Source organism: Fulmarus glacialis, unplaced genomic scaffold (assembly GCF_000690835.1).
Source record: "Fulmarus glacialis isolate BGI_N327 unplaced genomic scaffold, ASM69083v1 scaffold2370, whole genome shotgun sequence".
Taxonomy (NCBI): domain Eukaryota; kingdom Metazoa; phylum Chordata; class Aves; order Procellariiformes; family Procellariidae; genus Fulmarus; species Fulmarus glacialis.
Window position 1 is genome coordinate 25,288 of NW_009185663.1, and position 25,317 is coordinate 50,604.

At 34.7% G+C, this 25,317-nt stretch overlaps 1 protein-coding gene across 1 annotated transcript in view; it reads left to right on the plus strand.

Moving 5' to 3' along the window:
- RBM26 (RNA binding motif protein 26) overlaps positions 1 to 25,317 on the plus strand; it is a 43,286-nt gene that overhangs the window by 13,872 nt on the left and 4,097 nt on the right. Inside the window, exons 12-21 of the mRNA XM_009572659.1 lie at positions 659 to 823; positions 4,368 to 4,499; positions 5,521 to 5,592; positions 8,742 to 8,870; positions 11,094 to 11,168; positions 11,823 to 11,993; positions 16,932 to 17,036; positions 19,569 to 19,778; positions 21,904 to 21,990; positions 23,945 to 24,058. Of these exons, the coding sequence (XP_009570954.1) occupies positions 659 to 823; positions 4,368 to 4,499; positions 5,521 to 5,592; positions 8,742 to 8,870; positions 11,094 to 11,168; positions 11,823 to 11,993; positions 16,932 to 17,036; positions 19,569 to 19,778; positions 21,904 to 21,990; positions 23,945 to 24,058 (1,260 nt within the window). The remainder of the gene's footprint in view (positions 1 to 658; positions 824 to 4,367; positions 4,500 to 5,520; positions 5,593 to 8,741; positions 8,871 to 11,093; positions 11,169 to 11,822; positions 11,994 to 16,931; positions 17,037 to 19,568; positions 19,779 to 21,903; positions 21,991 to 23,944; positions 24,059 to 25,317) is intronic.

The following is a 25,317-nucleotide window of genomic DNA, read 5'->3' on the forward strand; positions in this document are numbered from 1 at the left end:
GTGCCTGTCTGAACACTGAGGGAATTTAAATCTCTTAATTGCTCTTAAATATTTCTTAAGCCTTTCCACAATTTACCGAAGTATATGTATTGTGTATTATCAGGCAGTATGATTCAGTAAAATTGTGTGTGAATGTGTGTAGAGAGACAGACAGATAGGAAGATAGATATTGCAAGCTATGCTCTGCTTCCAAAAGGTATAATTTTGTCCTTGAAGGTGTCTAAAATATGTTAATGCTCAAAGGAGGAAAACCAAAATGAACTTTGTTGTCTAGCTCTGATACTAGATAGGACATTTATTAATTGATCCCTGTATTTTTTGCAGCTATTTTCTTTGCTTCAGTGATGCTTCCTCTTGTCTTTCAAACAGCTACTCATATTTGCAATTAGAAATACTGTTTGACTGTTTAGGTATTTTATTTCAGTTTGTTTGTTTTGTTTTTTTTAATTATTCTTAAAGTTTATTACCTTAATCTCAAGGTTGCTTCTTCACACCAGGCTTTTCAAACAGAATCATGAACGGGAAGTATTTATCTGCTGACCCATATTGGGTTTAAATTGTAAGCTTCTGAGCCTTGAAGCTAGTGATTTTATGATAATTGAGACACAAATGAAAATCATACATGCAGTAAGTTTTACTCTTCTGTTTTAAATCTTAGGTTGCATATCAAGGTGATCCAGAAGGTGCCCTTATTCAGTTTGCCACACACGAGGAAGCAAAGAAAGCTATATCAAGTACAGAAGCAGTATTAAATAATCGTTTTATTAAAGTTTATTGGCATCGAGAAGGCAGTGCACCGCAAATCCAAACAACCACACAGAAGGTAGAGGATCTAAGACTAATCTATCTAGAATATTATGTAAAATATAAACTTTTAAACAGTTTTAAAAAAATGTTTATAGAAAGTAAACTAAGTACTTTGAAATAATTAATATTTCATGTAATTCTTTTCCAAAAGTTACTCTTTAATTCTAGATTCTTTGACTTCAGATACAAGGTTCAGGAGTTGATTAGCAAGATAAGACTGAAGGTATTTAAAGAAAGGCCTTCTGTGTCTTACGGAGAATTCCACTCTGTCGTCATCTCATGTGAAGCAAGATTTAATGCTACTGTCTGCTGAATAACATCTGTTTTGCTTTAACTAGTATAGGCTTTTTTTTTTTTCCTTCTGGTGAGCATAAGAAAGACAGCAGAGTTATATTTCTTTTCTTGGAAGATAATTTCCATTTTCTTCCAAAAGGTGTGTTTTTTCCAGTCTTTTCCTGTTGAGTGTGCAATCTGCTATAGAAAGTAACAGTAGAATTTGTTTTACACAAAGGTACCTATATGTATATACAGATATACACACATATATATGTAGAGAGAGAGGACATGCAAACAACAGTGTAAAAGGAGAGCTGCATTAGAGAGACTAATTTTGTGGAAATGGATCAGGGACATTTTCCATTTTAAGTGGAGAGGGAGGTGCTGATCTCCCTGATATCCAGTGACAGGATGCGTCGAATGATTCAAAGCTGCACCAGGGGAGGTTCAGACTTGACATTAGGAAGCACCGAGAGCGTGGTCAGACACTCTAGGCTTCCTAGAGAGGTGGTCGATGCCCCAAGCCTGTCAGTGCTTAAGAGACATTTGGACAATACCCTTAATAACGTGCTTTAACTTCTGACTAGCCCTGAAGTGATCAGGCAGTTGGACTAGATGATTACTGTAGGTCCCTTCCAACTGAACTATTCTATTCTATATTTTTGGATTGAATTGCACAATGGAACACCTATTGGTAGTTGTCACTACCATAGTGCATAGTAGCACTGGCAACTTTTTAAGAATATGAAACAGCAATTACTGTTTTGGAGCTTAGATTTGTAATCTGTGGCAAGCCAAATCAGATTTGTTAGCAGGTGTAGTGGTTCTACTCAAGCATAAGGGGAAGCTTGGATTCTCCCAGGTCATGTAGGTTATTGGATAGAGAGTCTTGTCAGTTAGCTCCCGGTGTAGCAAGTCCCTCTAAATACTTGTGTATGCCGCTTCTTGGATTTGCTGTCAGTGTGGAACAACACATTCTACACTTAGAAAATATGAGGCAGGCTCTGTAGAAGAAATGTTCATTTATTTATATATGCTGGTATAATGAACAAATGAGTTGTTAGAGGATTCTTTCAATTGCTGCTCTAAGTTTTGAATTCCTTCTTTCTCTGGATGATGTATGTCATCGTTGTTCAGAATCAATGACCCAGTTTTCCATAGCAATCCTGCTGTAGGGCATTTTAGGTAACAGTTTCCTTTCTCTCCTTCTTTTGTAACAAATGCCACGCTTTTTATCTACAAAATGCAGTTTTAACACCACCTCTCTGACTATCTCCCCAGTTATCATCCTTCAGATTTCAGTTTGGAATCAAATTTGTAAATATCCTTGATGCTTGATCTGAACTAGTGCTACTCAAAATGGTATTTATTTTCTAAGCTTGATTTAAATCTGATCAGCCAGAAGAGGGCAGTGGAGTATGTCATTTGCATTCATACAATTATTACCTCTCTTGAGAAGGATAGCTTGAATAGTTATTGGCATCAGCTTATTTGCTGATTATGCTATCCAGCTTGGAGTATTAACAGTGTATTTCCAAACAAATATCTGATCTGCGTATTTGTTATTTTGCAAAACATCAATTTTAAATAGTCTTATGGGCTTTAGTAATGTTATTAGCTTCCCAGCACACCACCTTTGGTAAGTTAACCTTGATGGTCTGAGCATGAATTCCCCTTGGTACCAGGTGACAGTATTAAGGGTTCTCGCTTCACAAAGGACAGCCTTTCATCAAGTGTCAGGAAGCTACAATTTGAAGTCAGATATGGGCAATAGAGGGCACACAGTGACAAGAAAAACTTAAACAGGAAATTAAAATTTTAAGTGCAATGCTTTCATCTTCCTCTATCCCAAAATATAACAATTATCAAATTGTTGAGTCAGTAAGCAGGTATTTTTAATTCATTAGCCTTCCAGGAGCATGAATATTTACTTAGCTTTTCATTGAAACTAATATTTGGTATCATATCTACAAGTAGTATGGAAACTCCTTTCTTATAGTACTCCACATACTGTAAGTATTTGAATTTTTGTCAAGATTTCTGGTGTATTAATTAATTACAGCTGAATTAATTTCACCTGTATATATAATGGTTTCTGGCCAGATCTTTTCTATGTAAGGCACTAAATTTAGACAGACTTTTGAATTTTTTTCGATGTAAAATCAGTTGGCTTTTAAGTTGTCCCTTCAGTAGTATCTGGTCTTGCACAATTTCTTGACCGCTGCTGTTTCCTCAGCAGGATTACTTTGGAAAATTCTTACTGGGGAATTCTGAAAGGAGTGGAAGTACTTAGTAAAGATGGTGGGAGTCAAGCATAATAAATCATCAAAGAAAAGTCTTCTGCCAGGAAGCAGAAATAATGTGCTCTCCACATCTGTGGTAAACAAACAAGTACTGGGCATAAAAGGCAGCACAGGAGATTTAGGTTAGATATTAAAAAACATTTCCTAATGCTAAAGGATACTGAAACACTTTTACCTAGAGAGGTGATAGGACCTCTTTCATTGGAAATCTGGAAGAACTAGATAGATAGATAGTCAATAATGGCTTAGGTACAGCTGACTTTGCCCTGGAGTGGAGGAATGGATTAGGTGACCTCCCGAGGGTCATAAATATGACAGAAAGCTTGCTTGGAAGCGTTTTTTTTTGGTCTTCAGTGTTTAATGTTTTTGTCAAAGAAAAAAAGGCAAGGTCTTAGCTGTCAAGGCATATCCATGGTAGGTTCAAAGATTAGCTGCTCTGTTTTCTTCTTCCTCAGTCCCATGACTGCATGTCTCCATATCCTTCTTTCTTTTTCTATTTTGTCCAAGTTAAATACATAGGAGATGAAAAATGATAGTATCACTGTAAAAAGCGAGACTCTTTATAATACAAGTTTGTATTCTGCCTTTCCGTAAGTAAATGGTTGATGATAAAAGATTTGTGAAAAGAATTAGAAGACTGCTTATTACTTTTTGTTCAGTTCTATTAGATGGAAGTTAAGATAGTCTAAGTAGACATGATTAATAGAAATAGACCAGAGTTGTCTGATCACTTCTGTGAGCTACAAGTGTAAAATAGATGTTATCGCTGTATGCACTACACAAATAGTCAGTATAACATCCTAAATCTCATGAAGTGTGTATTTTTGTTATCAGGTGAAAAAGCTGTTGAATGATAGGAAGGAAGAAGTGTAAATTTAAATGCCATTGCAGCAATTTCATTATGTATTAATTGAACTACATATGTAGCAGCCTTTTGTTAATATTATCATGTGCTTTTTTGGGGGTGGGGCGGTGTTACAGGTCATACAACCCTTAGTTCAGCAACCTAGTTTACCAGTAGTGAAACAATCAGTCAAGGAGCGATTAGGTCCAGTACCTGCAAGTAATATTGAACCTGCAGAAGCACAGAGTGCCAATACAGAAGTCACCCAGGTATGTATGATAGTCAAAAAATCAGTTGCGCGTTTTTCTTTCTGTAATAGGTTTCATAGTGTATGAATGTATCCATTACACTTACTGATATAGTGCAAGTACACATTTACTACTTACAAATGCATCTAATTTGATTGAGAGTGGTGTTTTGATATTAAAGTTTTCCTCAGTGCAATGATATTTGGCTTTCTTACCCAAGCATGGTACTGAATTTTTAGGATCATAGCTTTTTACTTAGTTTAAAAAAACCCAAAAGACTCTGAAAATATTTCAGTAATGTGTTAAATTGCCATTTTCAGATTTCAAATAAAGTTGGTTTCTATCCAAAGAACTAAAAGGTATCCTTTTTTTAATATTATATCTGTTAAACAGCTAAAACCATTAAAGACCGATGGTCAGCGTCTAAAAAGTGTTTTCAGTATTTGTATGTCACCCTTAATACAAGGAAGAATGTAACCACAGTACCAATACGAATAATGACAGAATCTGGCATGTTACTCCCATGAGAAATAGCCTTTAAATTTTTATTGTGTTAGAAGTATCTCATTATTAGCATTGTGCCACTATTTTAGTTTTCCTTCTGAATAGGAAGACCACCACACTTCAGAAAATACTTGTCGTTTAGATTCAAACAACAACTTTCTGCAATTGATGCCTGCAAATACCAGATTATAAAACAAAAAAAACTGAAGTGTATTTAAAAAGGCCTGTGTAGATAATCCTCTGCCAGCTAACATGTCATGGACGACTTGCAAAAAATATGTAGTATAATCTTTGATTCCAAATTTGGCTTTATCTTTGTCTTATCCAGTCTATTTATAAATGTATATTAACTGTAAAATCAAATTGATTTTATCAACTGCTTTAATATTATTTGTCTTGTATTGTTGGTCAAAAGTCTATGGCTTTATTAATTAAAAATGTTTTTTCTAAATTCCTAACATTTGGTATTACACAGGAAACAGTAAAATATTCATAAAATAAATTATATTTGAACTATAATTTTGTTTTGTTTTCTTAGAATGTGACTAAACTGTCTGTGAAGGATAGACTGGGTTTTGTGTCAAAGCCAGTTACTCCAACAACTGAAAAGGTAAGAGAATGTCTCATAGTCTCTTCCTCTCACATTTAGTTTCAGTAGAATTAATTTTATTATAAAACCCCTTGTGTCAATATGAAGTTTGTTTCATAAATATGAATAAAGTTATTTGTTAAAGGTTAGTGTTATGAAGTATAATATGTCAAAACTCAGCTTAGCAGATGGCTGAATGATTATAAGACGAATAAAACATGCTAGGACAGAAGCCGCTATTCTGTGGTTTTTGTTTTAATATAGTAGGTTCCATTTATTCAGTCATGAAATAACTAGATATGTTCCAGGATCCTGAGTTGTTAGAAGAATACCGAAATAAATTTAAAAAAAAATAGATTTTGACACTACGTACAAATCTATAAAAAGCCTTTCTATAAAAATGTTTTTGGGCTTTTGTGTCCCTTAAAAGGTGGTGCTGTAAACATTTACCCTCTTACTTGGTCTTACAATTTGCAGTACTTGTGAAAAGATAAAAGTGGAAGTTAATCAGTATAGAAAAGCCAAAGAGAGGTAAGGTGGGAAAGGTGCATCTGAATGGTGGTTATGAGTTATGTATTTTGCCCAGTGGTTGCAATTTTCAGAATATGGAGTTGTTGATGTGTTTACTTGAGTCGCAAAGTTCATGACACATGTTTCCAGATCTGTTTAGCATCTTAGGGGACAGGCTTCCCCAGTGTTTATAACATTCATTTGAGAAGACTTTTGTTAGAAAGGCAGCAAGTTTTACCTGGTAACAAGATTCCTCTGCCTAGGTATGTATCTTTTCTATTGGGAATTGGCTTGATCTGAAATAAATGAAGCATCCACTGCATTTCCCCCCAACCCTCTTACAGTATGGCAGTTAATGCATTTAGTGGAATCTAACAAGTCAAATTCACTCCAAAGGTACTATGCTGTACTTAGCATACAAAGGTAACAATACTTAATGTTGATTTGTAATTGTAGAGGATGTCTCTTCAACTCATTTCAAGCCGACCAGTCCACCTAAATGCACTGATCTTGGCTTCTTGCCTATATTTTGTTGGTGGTTTGATTAGTTGCATTCTTGTTGCCCTAAATAAGTTGCAGATAAATGTCTTACTGTGTATTCCTGAACTTCATTTTACATACATACTATATACTTAATTTAGAAATAGGAAGTCTGCTTCAGTTTGAGTGTAAATACTTTTTTTTTCTCGTTCCGAAAGAGTTGACTTATCCTGAAACATTTTTCTACAAAGAGTAAATTCATACTGAAATGGTTTTCTGCTGTGCTGTCTTATAGTACAGATTGATTGTGATTAGCTGCTGTACAGTTCGATGGACTGGTTGTGAAGCAGCAGTTTCCTTTGGCATTTTTAGTAGGGTTCTGAAACTTGGGTTGACCTGTTTTTACCTACTGCTTCCCTTTACAAGAAAATACCTTGCTTACTTTGCAGTGAATAACGCTTTATAACCATTAGAAATTAGATTATTGACAGCTGTCAAAAAACATAGATGTCATGTCCTAGATGTTTTTTTGCTTCTGACTGAGTGCAGGGTTTGACAAGAACTTTCCAGTAAGAAAGTAGGTAGCTATGCTTTCCAAAGAGCAGGAGGAAAAGGAGATGAAACAGTCATCGTGAGGCCTTTTAAGATCTGTATAGGGACTTGCGAATTGTGAACTTGTGAAGAGATTGACACCGTTCCTTCTCTTGAATAGCATTAGAGATTTGGAAGACATTAATGTGTTGCTTCTTGCTCTTCTGTGTTAGTTGATGCAGGTACATCTGCTGTGGCATCTCTCCTTATATTAAAAGATGAGGAAGCGTGGTTCACTCTGCCATGAAGTCAGTTCAGGGCAAAAGGAGTGTGTCAATATTTTTGTCTTTACTTGGTCCTCTGTTTATTTGTGATGTAGCCTGTCCTAAAGCTACTTTGTAATAGGAATTATATGATTGGGATGTGCATACATTAATGTGCAGGTTTAAATAAGTAAAAAAAATTCCTTCATCTCCTTTTTAATGGCCTGCTTAGAGCATTTTATATCACTGTCTATAATACCCCATAACATGCTTTGTTTTTTTTTTTTTCTTTGTTCTCCTCTCTGCACTGCCTACTCTAGAAAATACTTTACTGTGGGAAGAAATAGTGTAAATAGCACAATGAAATGAAAGGCTTTTATATGAAGCGTTCCTGTTGTAAATTCTTCTGATCTCTTGATCTTTTCTGTCTTTCTAATGTTTCTTGGCTGTCTCTTTTTTTTCTCCTGTTGGTGGGCATTGTGTCTATTTTATGGAGTGCATGGTGACCTGCATGCATCTTTTAATTTTCCACATATATGTAAAGTATTTTTAAACTCCTGGAAATGATACCAATTGCATAATTGCTGTGATTTGCTAACAAGGCGGACAAGATCATGCCTATATTATCTCCAGCACTTAGCCATGGGTTTTTCAGTGTTAACATGGCCAAAATGTCCTTTAAGGAACATGATAAGAAAACAGAATAGTCCAAATCTTCAGGTATTGTGGAGATGTAGATAGTATACTTTAGAGAGATTGTAAAGCAGACAACTGTGTTCTCAGTAGGTCATGGGAAAATTTTCATACCTCATTACAAATGTAGGAAAGAGAACAGAGAGATACAGGAGTCTCTTCCTTTGATGTATGATGTTGAAGACTTCCCTGTACTTGAGTTACTTCTTGTTGATTGTGCAAGCTCTATTTTGCACAAACTGCATATGAAAAAGAACTATTGTATCTACTTTGGATCTTGGTCTCTAAAATTATGTTGAATTTTTGCTTGTAAAATTCATGGAGCCATGAAAACTTCGAAACAAAAAAAGAAAAACTTCAGTTATTCTTGGGAAAATCTCAGTCTTCTGTTTCCTTAATTATGCTCAAATACGTAAAATTTTATGTATTTGAAACTTGGAAGTACCTATGAAATCTCAATGGAAAGGATTTATAATCTGATGTTTACAATTCTTAGATATCTGATGTGATGCTGCCTCTTTAAAAATTGTTTAGCTTCAGCAACTCCAAATATAATTGTAACACCAAATTTTTATTTTCCATATCATCAAAGCAGAAAAAAGAAAAGACGCTTATATATTTTTAAGCACTCATGTTTTTTTTAAAAAAACCTGAAATTCACTGGCAAAAAAATAAAATGATTTCCTCCTATAGGTTTTATCCACTTCTACTGGCTTGACAAAAACTGTGTACAACCCTGCTGCTTTGAAGGCAGCACAGAAATCTTTGCCTGTTGTTTCCACTTCCGTGCTAGACTCTAATGAAGCACAGAAGAAAAAACAGGTAAATTAAATATGCTTCTTTATAAAATGGACCTAGATTGGGAACTTGTGACCACTAGTGATAGTACACTATGTATATTCATCTCAGGAGCATAGATTAAACTAGTTATAAGATTAAATTCACTATAATGGTTTCTTTTCAAAGAACAAGAAAATTCAGCATTGTTTTGTTATTTTTTCAGTGCATGTTCAGGCAGTGTAAGCAGGTTTAAAATTCTGTAGAAGTTCAAAATGTGGAACACTTTTTCCTGGAAGCAGAATCTCCATGTTGAGGCGTGAATTGTCCATTGCGAGTGAGAAGGGAGTATAGTATAGTCACTATTCTTCTCTTTTAAGCCTTTCTGGAACTGGCCTTTATTCTCATTAAACTGGTCTTTATTCTCAGTGTGTTTTGTACTTGTGACCAAAATTGTTTCTTCACTTGAGAGAACTGAGAACTGTATGACTCTGCATTTTATTGTTTCCAAACTATAGTTCTGCATCCATTTTTATTTTTTGCATAGTACTAGGTTTTCTCTTTTTTTTTTTTTTTTTTTAGAGAGGAAATGCAACAAAAATGCGTTTGGCATTGAATAGGTCGCTTAGTTGTAGTTTAGCTTGCTTAGAATTTTCAAAAGAGCCCAGTAAAGGTCCTTTTTCATGTTTATTCTTATCATTTAGAAAAACTAAATATAGGACAGTTGTTTATCTTACTGGTTTCAAACCACAGATTAAGAGTTCCATACTAAGTTAGATTCAAACGTAAGTACTGAAAGCAGTGTAACCATTAAACAAAGATTTTAGCCTATTGGTAAACTTCTGTAACTAATGTCTAATACGATTTGAAATAGCAGTTTGTAGCTGCATGTCATTCGTGGCATTGGTCCAGACTTTAAAGAAATCACTTCTAATTTTGGGATTTCATTTCGTATTTGTCCCCTAAAACATGTTTTTCAGAATTAGAGCCTTTACCTTTCAAGTTAAGACACTAAGTGCCTGTGAAATGGCAAAAAGCTCATAATAAAATTATTGACTTAGTATAACAGCTGTAGAGGTTTTTTTGAGAAGACACTGAAGACGTGCTAAGTGATTGGCTCTTTTTTCATGTGATCTTGTGCTCTTTCCTTTCGTCAGAGATTTTTATTACAATATACTAGTACTTGTGGAAAAACATGATTTTGTGGGACTCACTCCCTTCTTTTCTGCTGTCTCCCTAGTTTTTCTTAGCATTCATCCCCTTGTCTTATCTTCCCTTTCCCTTTCCCTTCAGAAAAATGATTGCACACTGTATTGCAAAACTAACATTTCATGCAGCAGATTTTATCAGTATTTGGGAAGCCATACAGAAACCTTATTACTATCTCTTTTATGGCTGTTGTGCATTTACACTCTTTGTGTGAGGTTATCCATTTGCAGTCTGATTCCCAGTTGATTGGTGATCTGGAGGTGCAAAATCATCTTCTGCCTCTCCTTTTATCCCATTAAATATGTTGGTATCAAAGCTCTTAATTGTCTTCTGCAAGTATCCTGCTATCTAAGACTTCTACATTCTGAGAGCAAGAAGCAGTTGCTTTCTCTCAAGCAGCATTAGTAGGAGCTGAGCACAGCAGCTGTGGCATCTCCTCCTGCTTCTCCTTTTGTGTGCAATATGTCACAAATTTATCAGTTTCAATTAATTTTGAGTTGCCCATTGCAATGTCAGGATTCTGGTTTTAGCAGATTGAGTGGCAGTACTTGTCACCTCCAAGTTACAGTAGTCAGATGCAAGAGAGATGGTTTTCTCTGGGTAACATTTTAATTTTAGAAAATAGAATGTATTTTCTTTTTGCTTGTAACTGTATTGGAGAATGTGTTTTAATTGATGGACTTGATTTACAGTTGCTTTCAAGATACTGTCCTTGCACATGTAAACTCCTGTATGTTGTACCTCTTGTGGTGGTGTATTATATTGCCTTTCATCTTGCAATGGAGTTGTGTAAGGGGTTGCTTTGTACCTAAGTAGTAATGAAGACTTTCCAGCACAGATCTAACTAAGAAAGATTATTAGATCCTTCACTAATTTGGTGACGCATTGTTTTCCGAAACATAATTTGAAAGATTGCCTATTAGTACCTTGAGTTTCTGTTACTAATTTTCTCCCTGTTATTTTAAGTTACTACTGTATAGTTGTCAGGTATAGTATATTATTCTTCTGGCATTATTTTTCAAAATCTAGAAACTTTTTGTAATTTTTTTATGCTTCTAGGAAGCATTACGACTTCAACAAGATGTGAGAAAAAAGAAGCAAGAAATCTTAGAGAAGCATATTGAAACACAAAAGGTAAAATGTTAGCATTAAAGTCAGCAATTCAGTTGTAAAATCTCAGTTCACTTCTCTAAAATATTTCAGAATTTGTAAGCATGAGCTACAAAACTGACCTCTAAAATAAGCATTCTCTTAGAATGGTATTATCCCATTATTTTGAGTTTGGAGTGTTAATGTAACTGGTCTTGTTAGTTCACTTAAAAAACTATAAGCTTATACAATTTAGGTGCAATTTTAGTTAAAATTGCCTAATTTTGGTGCAACATGCATATATGTTTTGGGAGAAGTGAAAGCCTGAGAGTTCTACTTGACAAGAGCAGGAAAGATTGATGTAGAAAAGTATGCATGTCTGCACTCACGCTTAGGAGGAGAAAAAGGCCAAAATGTCATTTAAGTTGAATAAAAATTTTGAAATAATTTAAGTATTTTGAGCAAAACTGTCCAAATGAAATGGAGATATCAGACGTTCATTAGCAAATTAATTAATCAGAGATTCAGACAAAGATTTAAATTTAATATAAGCTGTTAATAGCTCTATATGTTGAGTTTGAAGATCACAGCAAAAGAAATGCAATATTCTGTTTTTCCATTAGTTGTAATGAGTACTGGAAAACAGATCTGTAATAGTAGTTGCTAAGTAAAAAGTTGTGGTTGTTTTTAATTGGACAGATGCTGATTTCAAAGCTGGAGAAGAATAAAGCCATGAAGTCAGAAGACAAAGCAGAAATCATGAAAACACTGGAAATTTTGACTAATAGCATTACCAAGTTAAAGGATGAATTAAAAGGTGTATCACCAGGAGGAGGGGCTCCTTTAAAAAGCATGAAAACTAAGACTCAGGTACTCAAGTTTTGGTCAGCTTTTTAATAACATGAATTCACATGCTTATGTCAGCAGAATAAAAATATGCAGCCACATCAGCAGTATTTAGAACCATACTGGTTTAATTTTGAAGTCGTCTTTGAAGTGAGATTGGTTTTGCCCTCTTTTTAAAGGATCTTAGTTAATTTTAAAACCATGCTGTTGTCTAAAGGGTTTATCTACTCTTACATAGATATTACATCATCTGGAAAATCAAAAAAAAAAAAAAAATCTTATGATTTTCTTTTGCCTTATCCGATCCTTTGTGTATAGTCTATTGTTTTCTTAAGTTTTTAATAGAAATCGTGAATATAGTATTTCTTATGCAAAAGGATTATCATTATGCAAAACATATCTTCTCGTCAGGTTTAATACGCAAAACAAACTGCTTCATGAAACTAGTTGACTACTGTACTGGTACATAATTTACTGGTGTTTTTTATGTCACTGAAATTTTTCAATATATTAAGCTTTTTAGATTGAAGATTATGCTGGTCAGTTTTCCTTTGATCTAGCTATCCATGTTTGGGTTATACCTGTGAGAGGAGTTTCCCTTCTCTGGTATCATTCTTGTTAGTATATGGCTATAACCAGTTTCCCAACTGCTTAAAGGTGCAATTATATTACCTTTTTAAAATGCAGTATTTTGCTTTTTATAGAAGTATTCGCTCTTAAACAGGTCACAAGGTGATTAAGAATTAAGCGAGACCTTGAGAAATAACATTTTAAGTAATTAATGTTTTCTTTTAAATACATTATAAGCTTTTTTTGCTTTATCAAGTGAGGAATTGCATACTAATAAAAGAGCAGATTTTTATACAGTGTATTTTCCAGTAGAAGACAAAAAGCTTTGATCTTTTCTTGCTATTTTCATTCAGTTCTTAAATCTGCAGAATGCTTAGTCTTCTCTTCTAACGTTTGGGATTCTGTTTTAAAAAGCTGGTGTAACATTACAAGCCACATTTAATTTAAATGGATCATTAGTTTTTGGTTTGAAACAGCATTTCTACTGCTTTATTTTACATAGAAATATAGGCATTAAAAGTAACTGCAGTGTAAATTACAGTTTTGTACAGCTTTGAAAAGAAATATCAAAAAGAAATACTGAAATGACCTGTATGAACTCACTGTAGCTTCTTGCATCGTTCATCAGTCAGGAAAAAGTTGGAGCAGTGTATTTTTATCCTGAAAATGGACATAGATTATAATTTCTGGAAGTCAGTTTATACCTCTTAAAACAACTTCAGTTCCAGTGGAATACTCTACTGTGTTTTAGAGGGGGAACTAACTGTAATAATCCCAGAATTCAGACACTGCTATAGTAAGATTAAATTCCTCTTTTTTTGGAGATGAGACACGAGATTTTTTTTTTAATGTTTTTGAAAGAGAGTGGACGTTGTTTGGTGAGAAAATGTTTCTGAGAGGTCTGAAGGAAGTTACCTACCTGTAGAGTGAATTTGAACTGTAAAAGTCCTAGAAATTGGCAATATTTTCAAAGCTACATTTGATTGTTAAAGCTTCATGTTTTTGAGAAACACTCTTCTGCTGGTGGTGTACTACTGGTGTACAACCGATGATGCTTATCTAACCATGGTGGTGGACATGGTTTAGTGGGCATGGTAGCGTTGGGTTGACGGTTGGACTCGATGATCTTAGAGGTCTTTTCCAACCTTATTGATTCTATGATTCTATGTGTACAGTTCTTCATAAACTTGAACAGGAAGAGTAGTTTATAACAGTTTCGATCCAAGAATAATGGTTGGTTGTGGGATTCATCACATGCAAGGGAAAGAATCCAGACCCATAGAAATGAAGAAGCAAGTTGCATCATGGAAACTTGGTAAATTCTTGAGTAGAAAATCATGAATGCAGCATTTTAACCCATGGCAGTTATTTTACCCTGAGAGTGGCCCAGTAAATTCTTAGAGCGGACAAGAAAACAGTCCAGTAACACAAAACTGCTCAAAATGGTTGAGATTGGAAGAGATCTCTGGGGATCATCTTGTTCCATCGCAAGGCGCCACTAAGAAGAGTCTAGATGTCGTCTTTACTCATCCACACTGGGTATTTATACACATGGATAAGGTCCGTGCTCCCACCACCTTCTCATCCTGAAGTCAAACAATCCCAGCTCTGTCAGCCTCTGCACATAATGGTAGATGCACGCTCTAGAACTTGGAGGATGTGATTCTTGAAAATCATCCTGCCTTTCAAGCAGATATCCAGCCCAGGGTCTTCAAACAGGAGGCTTCTTCCAGTTGTCTGAAGAAGGCCTTATCTACTTCTTTTACCTGATCAGGCAGTGTGTAGTGCACATCTACTGCAACGTCACCCACATTGGTCTGCTGTCTTAATCCTGGCTCATAAACTTTTGACTGGCTCATCATCTGTACCCAGGCAGAGCTCCATGCATTCATACTGCACTGTCACCTAAAGGGCAACTCCGGCTCCTCGCCATCCTGGCTTGTCCTTCTGTAACAGACTGTATCCATCCACTGCAGCACTCCAGTCGTGTGAGTTTTCCTACGATGTTTCTGTAGTCTCAGTAAGATTGTAGCCCTGTAACTGCACACAGACATCTAATTCCTCCTCTTTGTTTCACACGTTGTCTGTATTAGCGTACAGGCTCTTCAGAGAGGCACTGATTTCCCAGAAAAGATATGAGATCTTCCCCTGTGATACTGTTCTGTAGGCCCTCCCTCATTTATGTGGATTGGTATGTGTATGCTTGAGGTGGTCTCTCCCTTCAACCCAGTTTTGTTGATCTTGAGATCTCTTCTGCCCGCATCACCCTTTGCTTGGCAACCTGGTCCACCACTTCCTTGTATGATTGTTGTTTTTACTTAGTAAAGTGAGGTGATAGGCTAATTTGAATTACAGTTTTCATGAAGTTTTTGAGCTGGTTTTCCATTTCCTTTGTAATATGGAAAGTGAAGAAACATTTTAAGCAAACCCATTTCATAATGGACAAAACATCCAAACTGTAGAAAAGTTGATTTTATTGATAGCTTTCCTCTGAGGGAGATTGTGCATTATCTTGTGAGCATTGTTTTGTTAACATTTGAAAGAGAGAAAACAATCACTTCCGTGTGACCTTGTGAAAGTGAGGAATTAACAGTTAAACTTTACAACTTTGACAATTTTCTGACTTTGCTCTAGGTTCTCTTGCATTTTCTTAGGGTTTAAAACCTGGGCAGCTCAGAAGACCCTGCAAACTTGAAGCATTAGGTGGATGAGGCCTGTGTGGCTTTGCCATTATCTTTACCTATTTTTGTCTGGTTCCAGTTCATGCAGATTACAAAATATTCTTCCCCCTGAGTGCAAAAACCTTTGCTGCTTTTTGGTATGTCTTGAAGGAGGTATTTTCTTCTTGAGACCTGGCATAGCTCTATAAAAGGGAAGTCTTCATTAAGAGCACTAGAAATAAACCTCAAAAGTCTAGAGATTTTCTTTACGACACCCATGTCACTGGCTGCTTTGTGAGTTCTAACTGCTGGTCATTATTAAACTTCAGAAGTGGTGGTTTTGCCATGTCATTGATGTGTTGCAACACAGCGGGATTTGAGAAAAACACAGTTTCCAATTTTGAAAATTTTGAAAACCATTATACAGGAGATAATGGATTTTTTCCTGTGGTTGCTTTAGATAATCAGAAAATGGGGCTGAAAGGGGTTCAGGTTGAAGTTGCCAGTTGAATAATCCAGCTTTTTTTCCTTTAAAGCTTCCAGGAAAAAAACAAAGACACAAAAAACCACTTCTTTATCATTCAGTGGTGATACTTGGTTTCCAACTGTCACAACTGCGAAACCTTCATCTCTTGACAACCAGCCTTTGAATACATTGCGTGCCGTGTTTTTGAATCAACGGATGTAAATGTAAAACTATTTCACAATCATCTATAATTTTATCCTTCATTTGTGATGTCACTGGAACATTTGGCTGCTGCTTTTTCCATTAAAAAAAAAGAAAAAAAAAAAGAAAAAAGAAAGCTTCCCATTTGGAACAGAACTTAAAATAAAATTTTCATGGTCACATAAAGCCCTTTCCTGTACCTGTACCCACACGTGCACCTCAGTGGTTGCAATGAGCATGTCTAAATTTGGGTTCAGAGGCATCTTTCAGTTTCATATATATTTTTGAACTTTCTAATAACTTTTTTAAGGTACTGTGTGCTGGAATGCAACTCTGGGTGCATCAGAGACCAACCTTTTGTTAGCAGAGGTCTTGTTACTGTGTTTTTTCTGCTGTGGTCTGAACAGAACTATCACTTGTGCTTTTTGCATTATGGAATTCTGATAAACTTAGATGCTTTTTCTCATTACTGATTATAGATTTTGTATTCATTCATAATTGTACTGTATTTTTTTTTGTATAATCCCTTTTTATCTCATCATCACTACCATATAATTTTGCATTTTCTATTTTGTGTATCTCTAGTTTAGAAAAAATGTTATTGGCTTTGGCTTTGTGTGGTAGTCTAAAAGCTTTGACATCACCAAGCTTAGAAACATACTACTACACATTGAAGTTTTATCTCTCCAAGAACGCTCCTAAACTTGTGCCTGGTTTGTTTTTGAAGGTGGAAACCTAGCGTAGTAAGCAATATACCTGCAAAGTTACAGCTGTGATCTGAATTAATAAGCCACAATTTGGTTAAGTTTAAAATTTCACTACAGCTTCTAGTTTTCAAATTCCCTTTTCTTAGAGTTTCTAGGAACTTGTTTTCCAGATAGAGGTGCTGCGGCAAACTTCTACCTTACCTGGAGGCTAATGCTGGCCAATCCTTAAGTCACTATATTTTTGAAATAGCCTGCTGATAGGAGCATAGCAATAGATTCTTGGGTTTTATCGGAAAATTGTTTCCTCAGTAGAGAATGTGAATTGTGGAACTAATAATTTACCGTAACGATTTCTTAGATGCAGAAAGAGTTACTAGATACTGAACTGGATTTATACAAGAAGATGCAAGCGGGGGAGGAAGTTACTGAATTAAGACGAAAATATACAGAGCTACAGCTGGAAGTATGTTTGTCTCTTCTTTTGTAGCAATTAACTTTTAATCAAATATTTTCATATATGTTTATTGCCTTGTGTATTGTATCATAAACTATTTTTTTCCAGAATGCAATATTAAGTTGCATGTAGATGGAGGCATTTAGCAATAATATTTTAAAAAATCAGTTTCTGAATTCCATTGAGGTGGAGAAACAGTATTGCCTTTAATTTTGATTGCTAATCTATTTAAATTCTGTAACTATTTAGATGATGTGATATTTTATAGATTTGTGGTAGTAATACTTCCTTGAGAGCGTGGAGTGTTTTTAAATTGTTGTCTGTAGGTGATGTTGTGTTTGGTACAGAAGAGTTAAAAAACACTGCTTATCTTTTATTCTTAAGTGTTAGCATCCTCTTAATGGGATTAACCAAAAAGGCTGAAGTGCCAAAAGTAGTATTATTACACAGTTGGTTTCAAGAGAAAGGGGACTTGCCAAAAGCAAATATAATGTTTCAAGAAGTACTCAATGTACAGAAACACGCTTTTTCTTAAAGTACTTTTAAAAAAATTCAGAAGGCTGTGCAAGATTCTTCATATCTGTGTCTTACTTTAGAAATTCTGAATGCTGTGGGTGTTATTCTGTGTTATATTGCACTGTCTTGCCTATATGATTGTATAATACCTACTTAATTGCATGATAATCTTATCTCTTTTTACTGTTAAGCAGGCTGCTGTGTCGCTTAAATCCCTCTTGTCTTAATGAAGTTTGGTCATGTCTTATGTATAACTACATAAGAACACAGTGCACATACGTATGGCTAAGTTGCATTAAAATCTTTCTGTAAAACTAAGGTGTTACGCAGCTTTGGTAATTGTGAAAATAGGTTTGTTAATAAGCCAAGCCAATTGAGTAGAGATGAAATAAAAGCTTATCTTAACAATATATATTCTGATGGTGAAAATATTTCATAGGTATACTGAAAGCTTATTTATAGATCGTACATTTTAGAAAATACGTGAATTGAATGATCTGTAAAATAGCGGTAGAAAAGTAGGTGCTCGTTCAAGATAAAGTTACACTGTAGTTGGGTGTGCTAATCCTACTCCATCTACCATTGAGTCTGTTTGTATTTTGAGTTTGGAAAAAAGAACGTAGCTCTTTGCGGAAAATAATTTTTGCTAGTAAAATTAATATTCTGAGGCCTTTAGCAAATACTGATCGAAGTAGATGGAGAAAAACAGGGTTATTAGTAAAGCATACCAGTATGTTTCAAGGAACAGCATGACATGTATCCCTTGTATGATTTACAAGAGGGATATGGGGTTTTTTCCCTTGATGTTTGTTTGATTCTTCAGTATTCTTACAAATTCTTTAGAAAACTTTTGTTCACACATTGTCGTTGTGGCTTTAACTCCCAAAACATTCATGTGTTGCTTCTGTACCTCATAACCTGCTGTTCTCTTCCAGGTGGTCCTGATTTTACTGTGAGAGAACGTGATTGTTGAGTCAGAATAATCTTTATCTTTCTGGATTATTCATTTAACCATTTAAAAAAGTTTAAAAGAAAAAAAAACCCCAACAACAACAAAAAAACCCCAAACAAACAAACAAAAAACCCTCAAGAAAACCAAAAATCCCCACAGGATTCCCTTTACAAAAAATAAAAAGTGAACTATATACTATTGTAAAATTATCTGAATAATTTAATGAACAAAGCCAAAACAGATTGATCTCCTCATGGGTGATATCACTGGTATGCATTAAAGTAGTGCTTTCAGTGCTTGAGTTGCAAACACTGTAGGATCTATTTCGGTTTGAAAAGATTTTTTTTTTTTCCTTGTTATAAATGTTGAAATTAAATCCTTGAAAGTGCTTTTTTGAAACTTAAAATAACTTTTGCGAATTATTTTTTAAATGGCTGTCAGACATCCTGTCATTGGCCTTTTGACTTTTCTTGTAGAGGGCATACCAGTTCTTCAGAAGGGAAACACGGGTATTGTGGGAATGGAAATTAGTGAGTATGTAGAGCCAAATTTTTAGCGAATACTTTGTCCTTGGAGGTGCTCGTTAGAGCCTCTGTTTCATACCTTACAATTCTGTGGCCAAAAGCTATTATGCTGGATCAGTTCTGGCCAGAATAAAAGTCCTGGCTGGACTTTCAGAGGCAAATGAAGAGACAAAGATAAAGAGACAAATTAAGTAGTTAGTCAACACATCAAGAAAACTTGTTAATGAAATTTCAAATGTTGTACTGCAGTTCCTTTCTCCTATGAGGAATTATCCTCACAGAGAAGGGCTCTTTTGATACCTGTTTTTAATACCTGGTTCTTTTTTCCTATTTCCATCCTATTTTTGATCCGTTAATAATTAACAGTATTAGCTTTCTAATGTTATTAACATGTCACCTTTTGTTAGTTTAAGACCTGTAAGCTGCTCTTTCTGAGGCTTGTTCGGGGATGGGTTTTTAGGAAACATCAGAATATGTGTTTGCTAGTTTTGTCTAAATATTTAGATTATGAATGTTAATACATCAGTATGTTATGTATAAACCTCTTAGGCTGCCAAACGAGGGATTCTTTCTTCAGTTCGTGGTAGAGGGGTTCATGCAAGAGGTCGGGGTGCATCACGTAGCAGAGGTAGAGGAATACGAGGCCGAGGAAGAGGCAGAGGAGTTCCTGTGCATGCAGTTGTGGATCATCGACCTAGGGCATTAGAAATCTCTGCATTCACAGAAAGTGATAGAGAAGATCTTCTTCCTCATTTTGCGGTATGTGGCAGTTTTACTTTTTCTGTTCTTCGGATGACATGCTTCTATTGAATGACTTGTTTTCTTTTGATTCAATTAATCTGGAAATACTATTTAGGAATGAATCTTTAACATGATATACCTGTTCATGGAAAAAGAGGATGCATCAGAAAAAGTTGTGAAACAAAGAAATTAGACCATTGATTCAACTAATTATACCTGTAACCGCATAGCATTTACAAGGCTTGGTTTTTTTCTTAAAAAGAAAGGAAATTTGGAATATGAAGTAATGACTTATAATATTTATTTGTTCAGGATATATGTAAAATTGTTCCAAATTTTTAGCTATAGAAAGATAAAATAACTGAAGGGATGGTGAGAACAAAAACTGATTCAGTGCCAGACTTTCAATATCTGAAGTTTGTTTATCTTTATTGAAGTATCTTAACAAGTGCTTAATGAACATTTTCACTGAAAATTTTCAGTGCTTTTGCCTAACTTTCTGAATTTAAGAATCAAGATGAGAATTGTGCAACTATATGCAGATCTTGGCAGGGCAGCGAAAGGTTTCTGTCTATTCATCTCTGTAAGATAAAGAAGTCAGAGTTTTTCTACATAATATTTTTATTCTGTTTTTAGTCTAAAAAATTATAAATTGACGTACATAATTTTTAGCATATTTTTATGTGCAAATATAATAAAGTGAGAAATCCACACAAATATACAAAAACCCACAACAAAAAAAATGCCACTATTATACTGGGGTTTTTAAGGTGTCGTGTTTCCAGGAGCTCTATATATACACATACATAAATGTATATATATATTTTGTTCCCCTTAATACACTACATCATGCCTATATAGGGGAACAAAAAGGGGACCGTCATACCCAGAAGGAGAACAAAATTACTTTCTATAGAGATGGATGACAGACTGAACATTTATATATACCTCTATATATGTGTGTGTGTGTGTATTTAAGGGGAACAAAAGTACTTTCTATAGAGATGTATGATGGACCGAACTTTTGAGCAATGACTTTACAAATTTTTGGTGTAAAACTAAGAACATAAAACTTTAAAATGAGGCAATACAATCCACTTGGTCAGCCATAGAACGTTTCTGAGTCTAGTTTCAATGATGAGTATAAGAAAAAACTTATTTTTAATCTACAGCATGATATTGTGATTTAGTCTGCCTTATGAATATCACTAAAATAAATTTTGCTGGTCAGCTTTCATATTTTGCATTTCATTATGTGCTTCTTTTACTGACTGCAAAGAATATAAAAATGAAGACAGCGAACCTGCCACTGTTAAAAGCTTGCTCTTGTGCTGTCAGTTTATGGACATAAATTTGCTTAGAACTTAACGTTTTCTTATACTTTGGTTTTATTGCAGGGAGTATTAAACTTACTATCTTTAACAAAGAAAAATATTAAAAAAAACTTAGTAGCATCAACAAACACAATTCTGTTCACAGTGTTAGTAGTATAACACTGAGAAAAAATGTTAATTATTTCACTTTGCAGGTTGTGCATTTTCTGTTTTTAAACTTGCTCCAAATTCCATGGAAATGCACTGAGCTGTATTTCTGTTTCTGTGATGTGATATCACAACTCTCTGCACATCAGCAGTGCACTCCACCCGTACAGATATGTTGGGCATTGCAGCTTACAGTGATGGCAGCATTAAAGGTAGCAATACCATAGAGACCATTACAGGAATAGATGGGTCAGGTTCTTAAGATGCTGAAATCAAGTTAAGTTCTGAAACTTTTTCTACAGTCCCTGTGTCTAATAAATCTTTGTGGAAGAGTTTCATAACAGACTAATGGAATCATCTCAAGATCCTTTCTTTCTGATCAAGAGAGAAGTATTAAAGCAGAAGAACCCCTTTTCCTGTCATAATTTTACTTCATACCTGTATGTTTACAGTCAGGAAATCCAGAAACTACAGCACTTTGTGTTTTAGAAATGCAAGTAAAAGTAACTATTTCTTGCAAAGACAAGTACCCTGATTGGCATTAAAGCTGTGAAAGATACACTATTCTAATTTTATATGATTTGTGAGGGCATTTGATTTAGGACAGCATTTTTAGAGGTGGAGAACTATTTCAATAAGCTTTTTTATTTATTTATTAAAAGCAATATGGTGAAATTGAAGATTGCCAGATAGATGACTCTTCTCTCCATGCAGTGATTACCTTTAAGACAAGAGCAGAAGCTGAAGCTGTGAGTATAGTCTTTGTTGAAAATACTTTGCAACATTCAACTACTTTCTAGTTACATTATACTTCTGTATTTGATTAAATTTAATTCTGTTAATTATTTAAAAACATTTTAAAAGAACTTTGACACAAAAATTTAATTCTAGATTAAATAAGTCTGTCAGAACAGCATATGACTGAAATCCTTAGGAAATGAGGATGTTTATAGTAAACTCAGCTACAGGATATGAGGGAGAAGTTAAGAGAAACACTTGGGAATTGATAGTTGGATGTCTTCATTTGTCTTTATTTAATTGCCAGTTGTTTTCACCTGAAGATTTGGTACCCTCTCAGTCTGCTTGAAATTTCACTGACATCCTGCAGAGTGAGCCTATATATTTTGTTTGGCATCATTTGGATTTACCTTTGCCTGAAAAAAAAACTGTGATCGTGTAAATGTGATTTGATATGATGGGATTTTCTTCTTTCCCCCCCCTCCCCCTTTTTAGCTTACTTCTTAGAAATCACTCTCAAATAGAATAGGTGGAGTTTTCAAGCTATCTTCAAGGTGAAGTTCAGAATAGGCTCTGAAAAGTGAGGATATTTTATCTGGGTCAGAATTCATGATCATGTGTGAGATGTCCACATTCTAGTTAGCACTGAAACTTTTAATTGTCGAATGACTTTGTGTCTAATTGCACCTTCGTTTTTAAATTAAAATTTTGTAAAAACTGTGGTCAAATATAGTAAAATCTGTATTTTTCTTAAGATACTCTTATATATTAAATGTATTTCCACTGGAAATACACTGTTTATTACTAAAGCAGACTTTAAGCCTGGCAATGGGAAGAGTTGTAGAAGGTAATCATTAAAAACCTCTGTTGAGGCCCATTGTGATGTAAATGTAGCTAATATTTTACCTTCTCAAATGAAAATAGGCCTAAGCTTTATGACCATATATGTTCTAGCCTTGAAGGAAGAGGAGGATTCCCTACTGTAAAATGTTGCATTTTTATGTAGTAGTAATTTCTTCCAAAGATTACAAGTTGTTTCTGGACCTAAATGTCACGTATAAGTACTTTTAAAAATTCTAGTTGTGTGACATTGTGATGAGACCATGGACAAAAAGCTCCTGAGCTGCATTTTAATAAGCATAGAATCTTTTAAATTTATCATAAATTTATATGTACAGATTTAAAATTTATACCTGGGGACTTTAATATCACACAATTCATGTTCAGATGTCATTGGACATGTAATTGTTTCTACATTTCACATTATGCTGTGCTTTCAGATTGTACTATAAATCTTTTGTGACCATGACGGTTATTTCGGAATGTTGCTAACGCTGATTTATACTCATTCATGTTACTTTAATTTGAACATACTATTTCCAAAGCAGCCACTTAATGCAGCTGGTACTTAGAAAGGCATGAATATCCCATAAGTTAAAAATTTTTACATTTCAATTACAACGGCTTTATAGGAAGTGGAACGTTTTCCAGTAGATTAAGTTGTAATCACAAAGGAGCTTTTTTGGTTGTTTGGGTTTGTTTGGTTTTTTTAATATATTAAATCATTTGTATTTGTGGGATGTCTTACTTCTTCCCGTAAGTTATGCATTAACAGTTTTGTGTCCGTCTTTGAAAGGTGAAGAACCCATCAAGATAATATTGAAAACCAGGAAGGTGTTGGTTCAGTATGTTACTCACATGACCAAATGCTTTATGGTTTTCAAAGCTTATTTTCTTCTGAATATATTTTGATCATTTTCCTGAAAGGATGTGTGAATTCCATGTGCAATGAATGAAGTTGTTTTGTTTTAACCTGTTAACAGTAATTCAGTATGAGCATATTACAACTTGGATTTTCTTTTGAAAAAGCAGGCTGTTGGTTTATTTCTGGCATTTAAGTATTACTGAAGTTAATTTTTCCCCTGACAAAGAAATACATAACTAAAATGTTTAAACTTGTTTTAGGCTGCAATTCATGGATCTCGTTTCAAAGGACAAGAGTTAAAGTTGGCATGGAACAAGCCTGTTGCTAGTATGTCAGCTGTTGAAACAGAAGAAGCTGAACCTGATGAAGAAGAAGTAAGCTTGCTTTTTTTTTCTTTCATTTTGTTTTTTAAGATAAAATAATGTAGCTTTTTCAAAAGAAAATGATCTGTTGATTCATACTTCCATTTTTGAATCTAACTCATGTTTTGATATCAGAAAGTGATTTATCTATAAATACATTTCTTATTCTCTAGGCTGTTGAAAGTCCAGATACTTTACTTTTCCTTCCAGAAATGTTTCATTTCTTACACAACAAAAAACTCTAGAGGATATATCTAGAAAAATGGAAGGGGTGGGTTTGAACTTGCATGAGAGATTAAGGATTTTGTCCAAAACATGGGCTTTGTACCATCTACTTTAGGCACTAATTTCTTAGAGGATCAAATTTCAGAATCTAATTTTCCTTTATAGAGAGAGATGGCTTGGAGGATACAGGTGAAGGAATAATTTAGAGCATTTACTGACTTCATTCAGACATCTAAAGTACCTCTGCTGAGTGTTAGTCTTCATCACGGTGCATGAAAGATATTAAAGCCTTGTCCAAATAACCTTAACTGGTTAATGTAGGAATAGTGGGGCAACATTTCTTGATGCATTTAACTCATTACACTCAAAATACTGATGTTTGTGAATTCTGAAAAATAAATGCCACTTGGGGAAGAAGTCAAGCAATTTTTTTTTCTAATTCATTTACTGTCAGTAAACTGTATAAACATAATTGCCATAAAATAGCTGAAGTAGAATTACACCTTGACTTACTCAGTGATAGTATTTTGTCTGTATCTTTTTCTTACGATATTTTGTGAGACCTACCATAGAAGCAGCTACACAAGATTGTTTTGATATAACCAAATTCTGTTCTTTTTTTTACATTTTGTAGTATTCACTTTCTGTTTGGTTTTTTTCGAAGAAAGCCAGTTTGTCTATTTGCTTTCTGTCTCCAAAAATCCTAATTTCTTTTTAGCACGTCAGCTGAAGACAGGTAGAGTAGAATACCTCCACCACTGTGTATTCATATTAGGCATTTGTGCATTCTGACTTACTAAATATTACTTTCCTTGTATATGCAAACCTTAAGCATTGTCAGATAGTAATGAGCTGTGAATGAGCAAGAGGCTACATTGGGGAATCTTCAGAGCATCTTAGATGTTTTGTCACTTCTTCTTCAGGAATGTATTAAGACCAAGGGCAATGTTTGCTGCTGCCAGGAGTCTACCTTATTGAGAGGTCTCATTGAGTAACTACTTCACTGAGACTTCTCCATTTTGCATAATGAAGGAAGGGCATGGAGG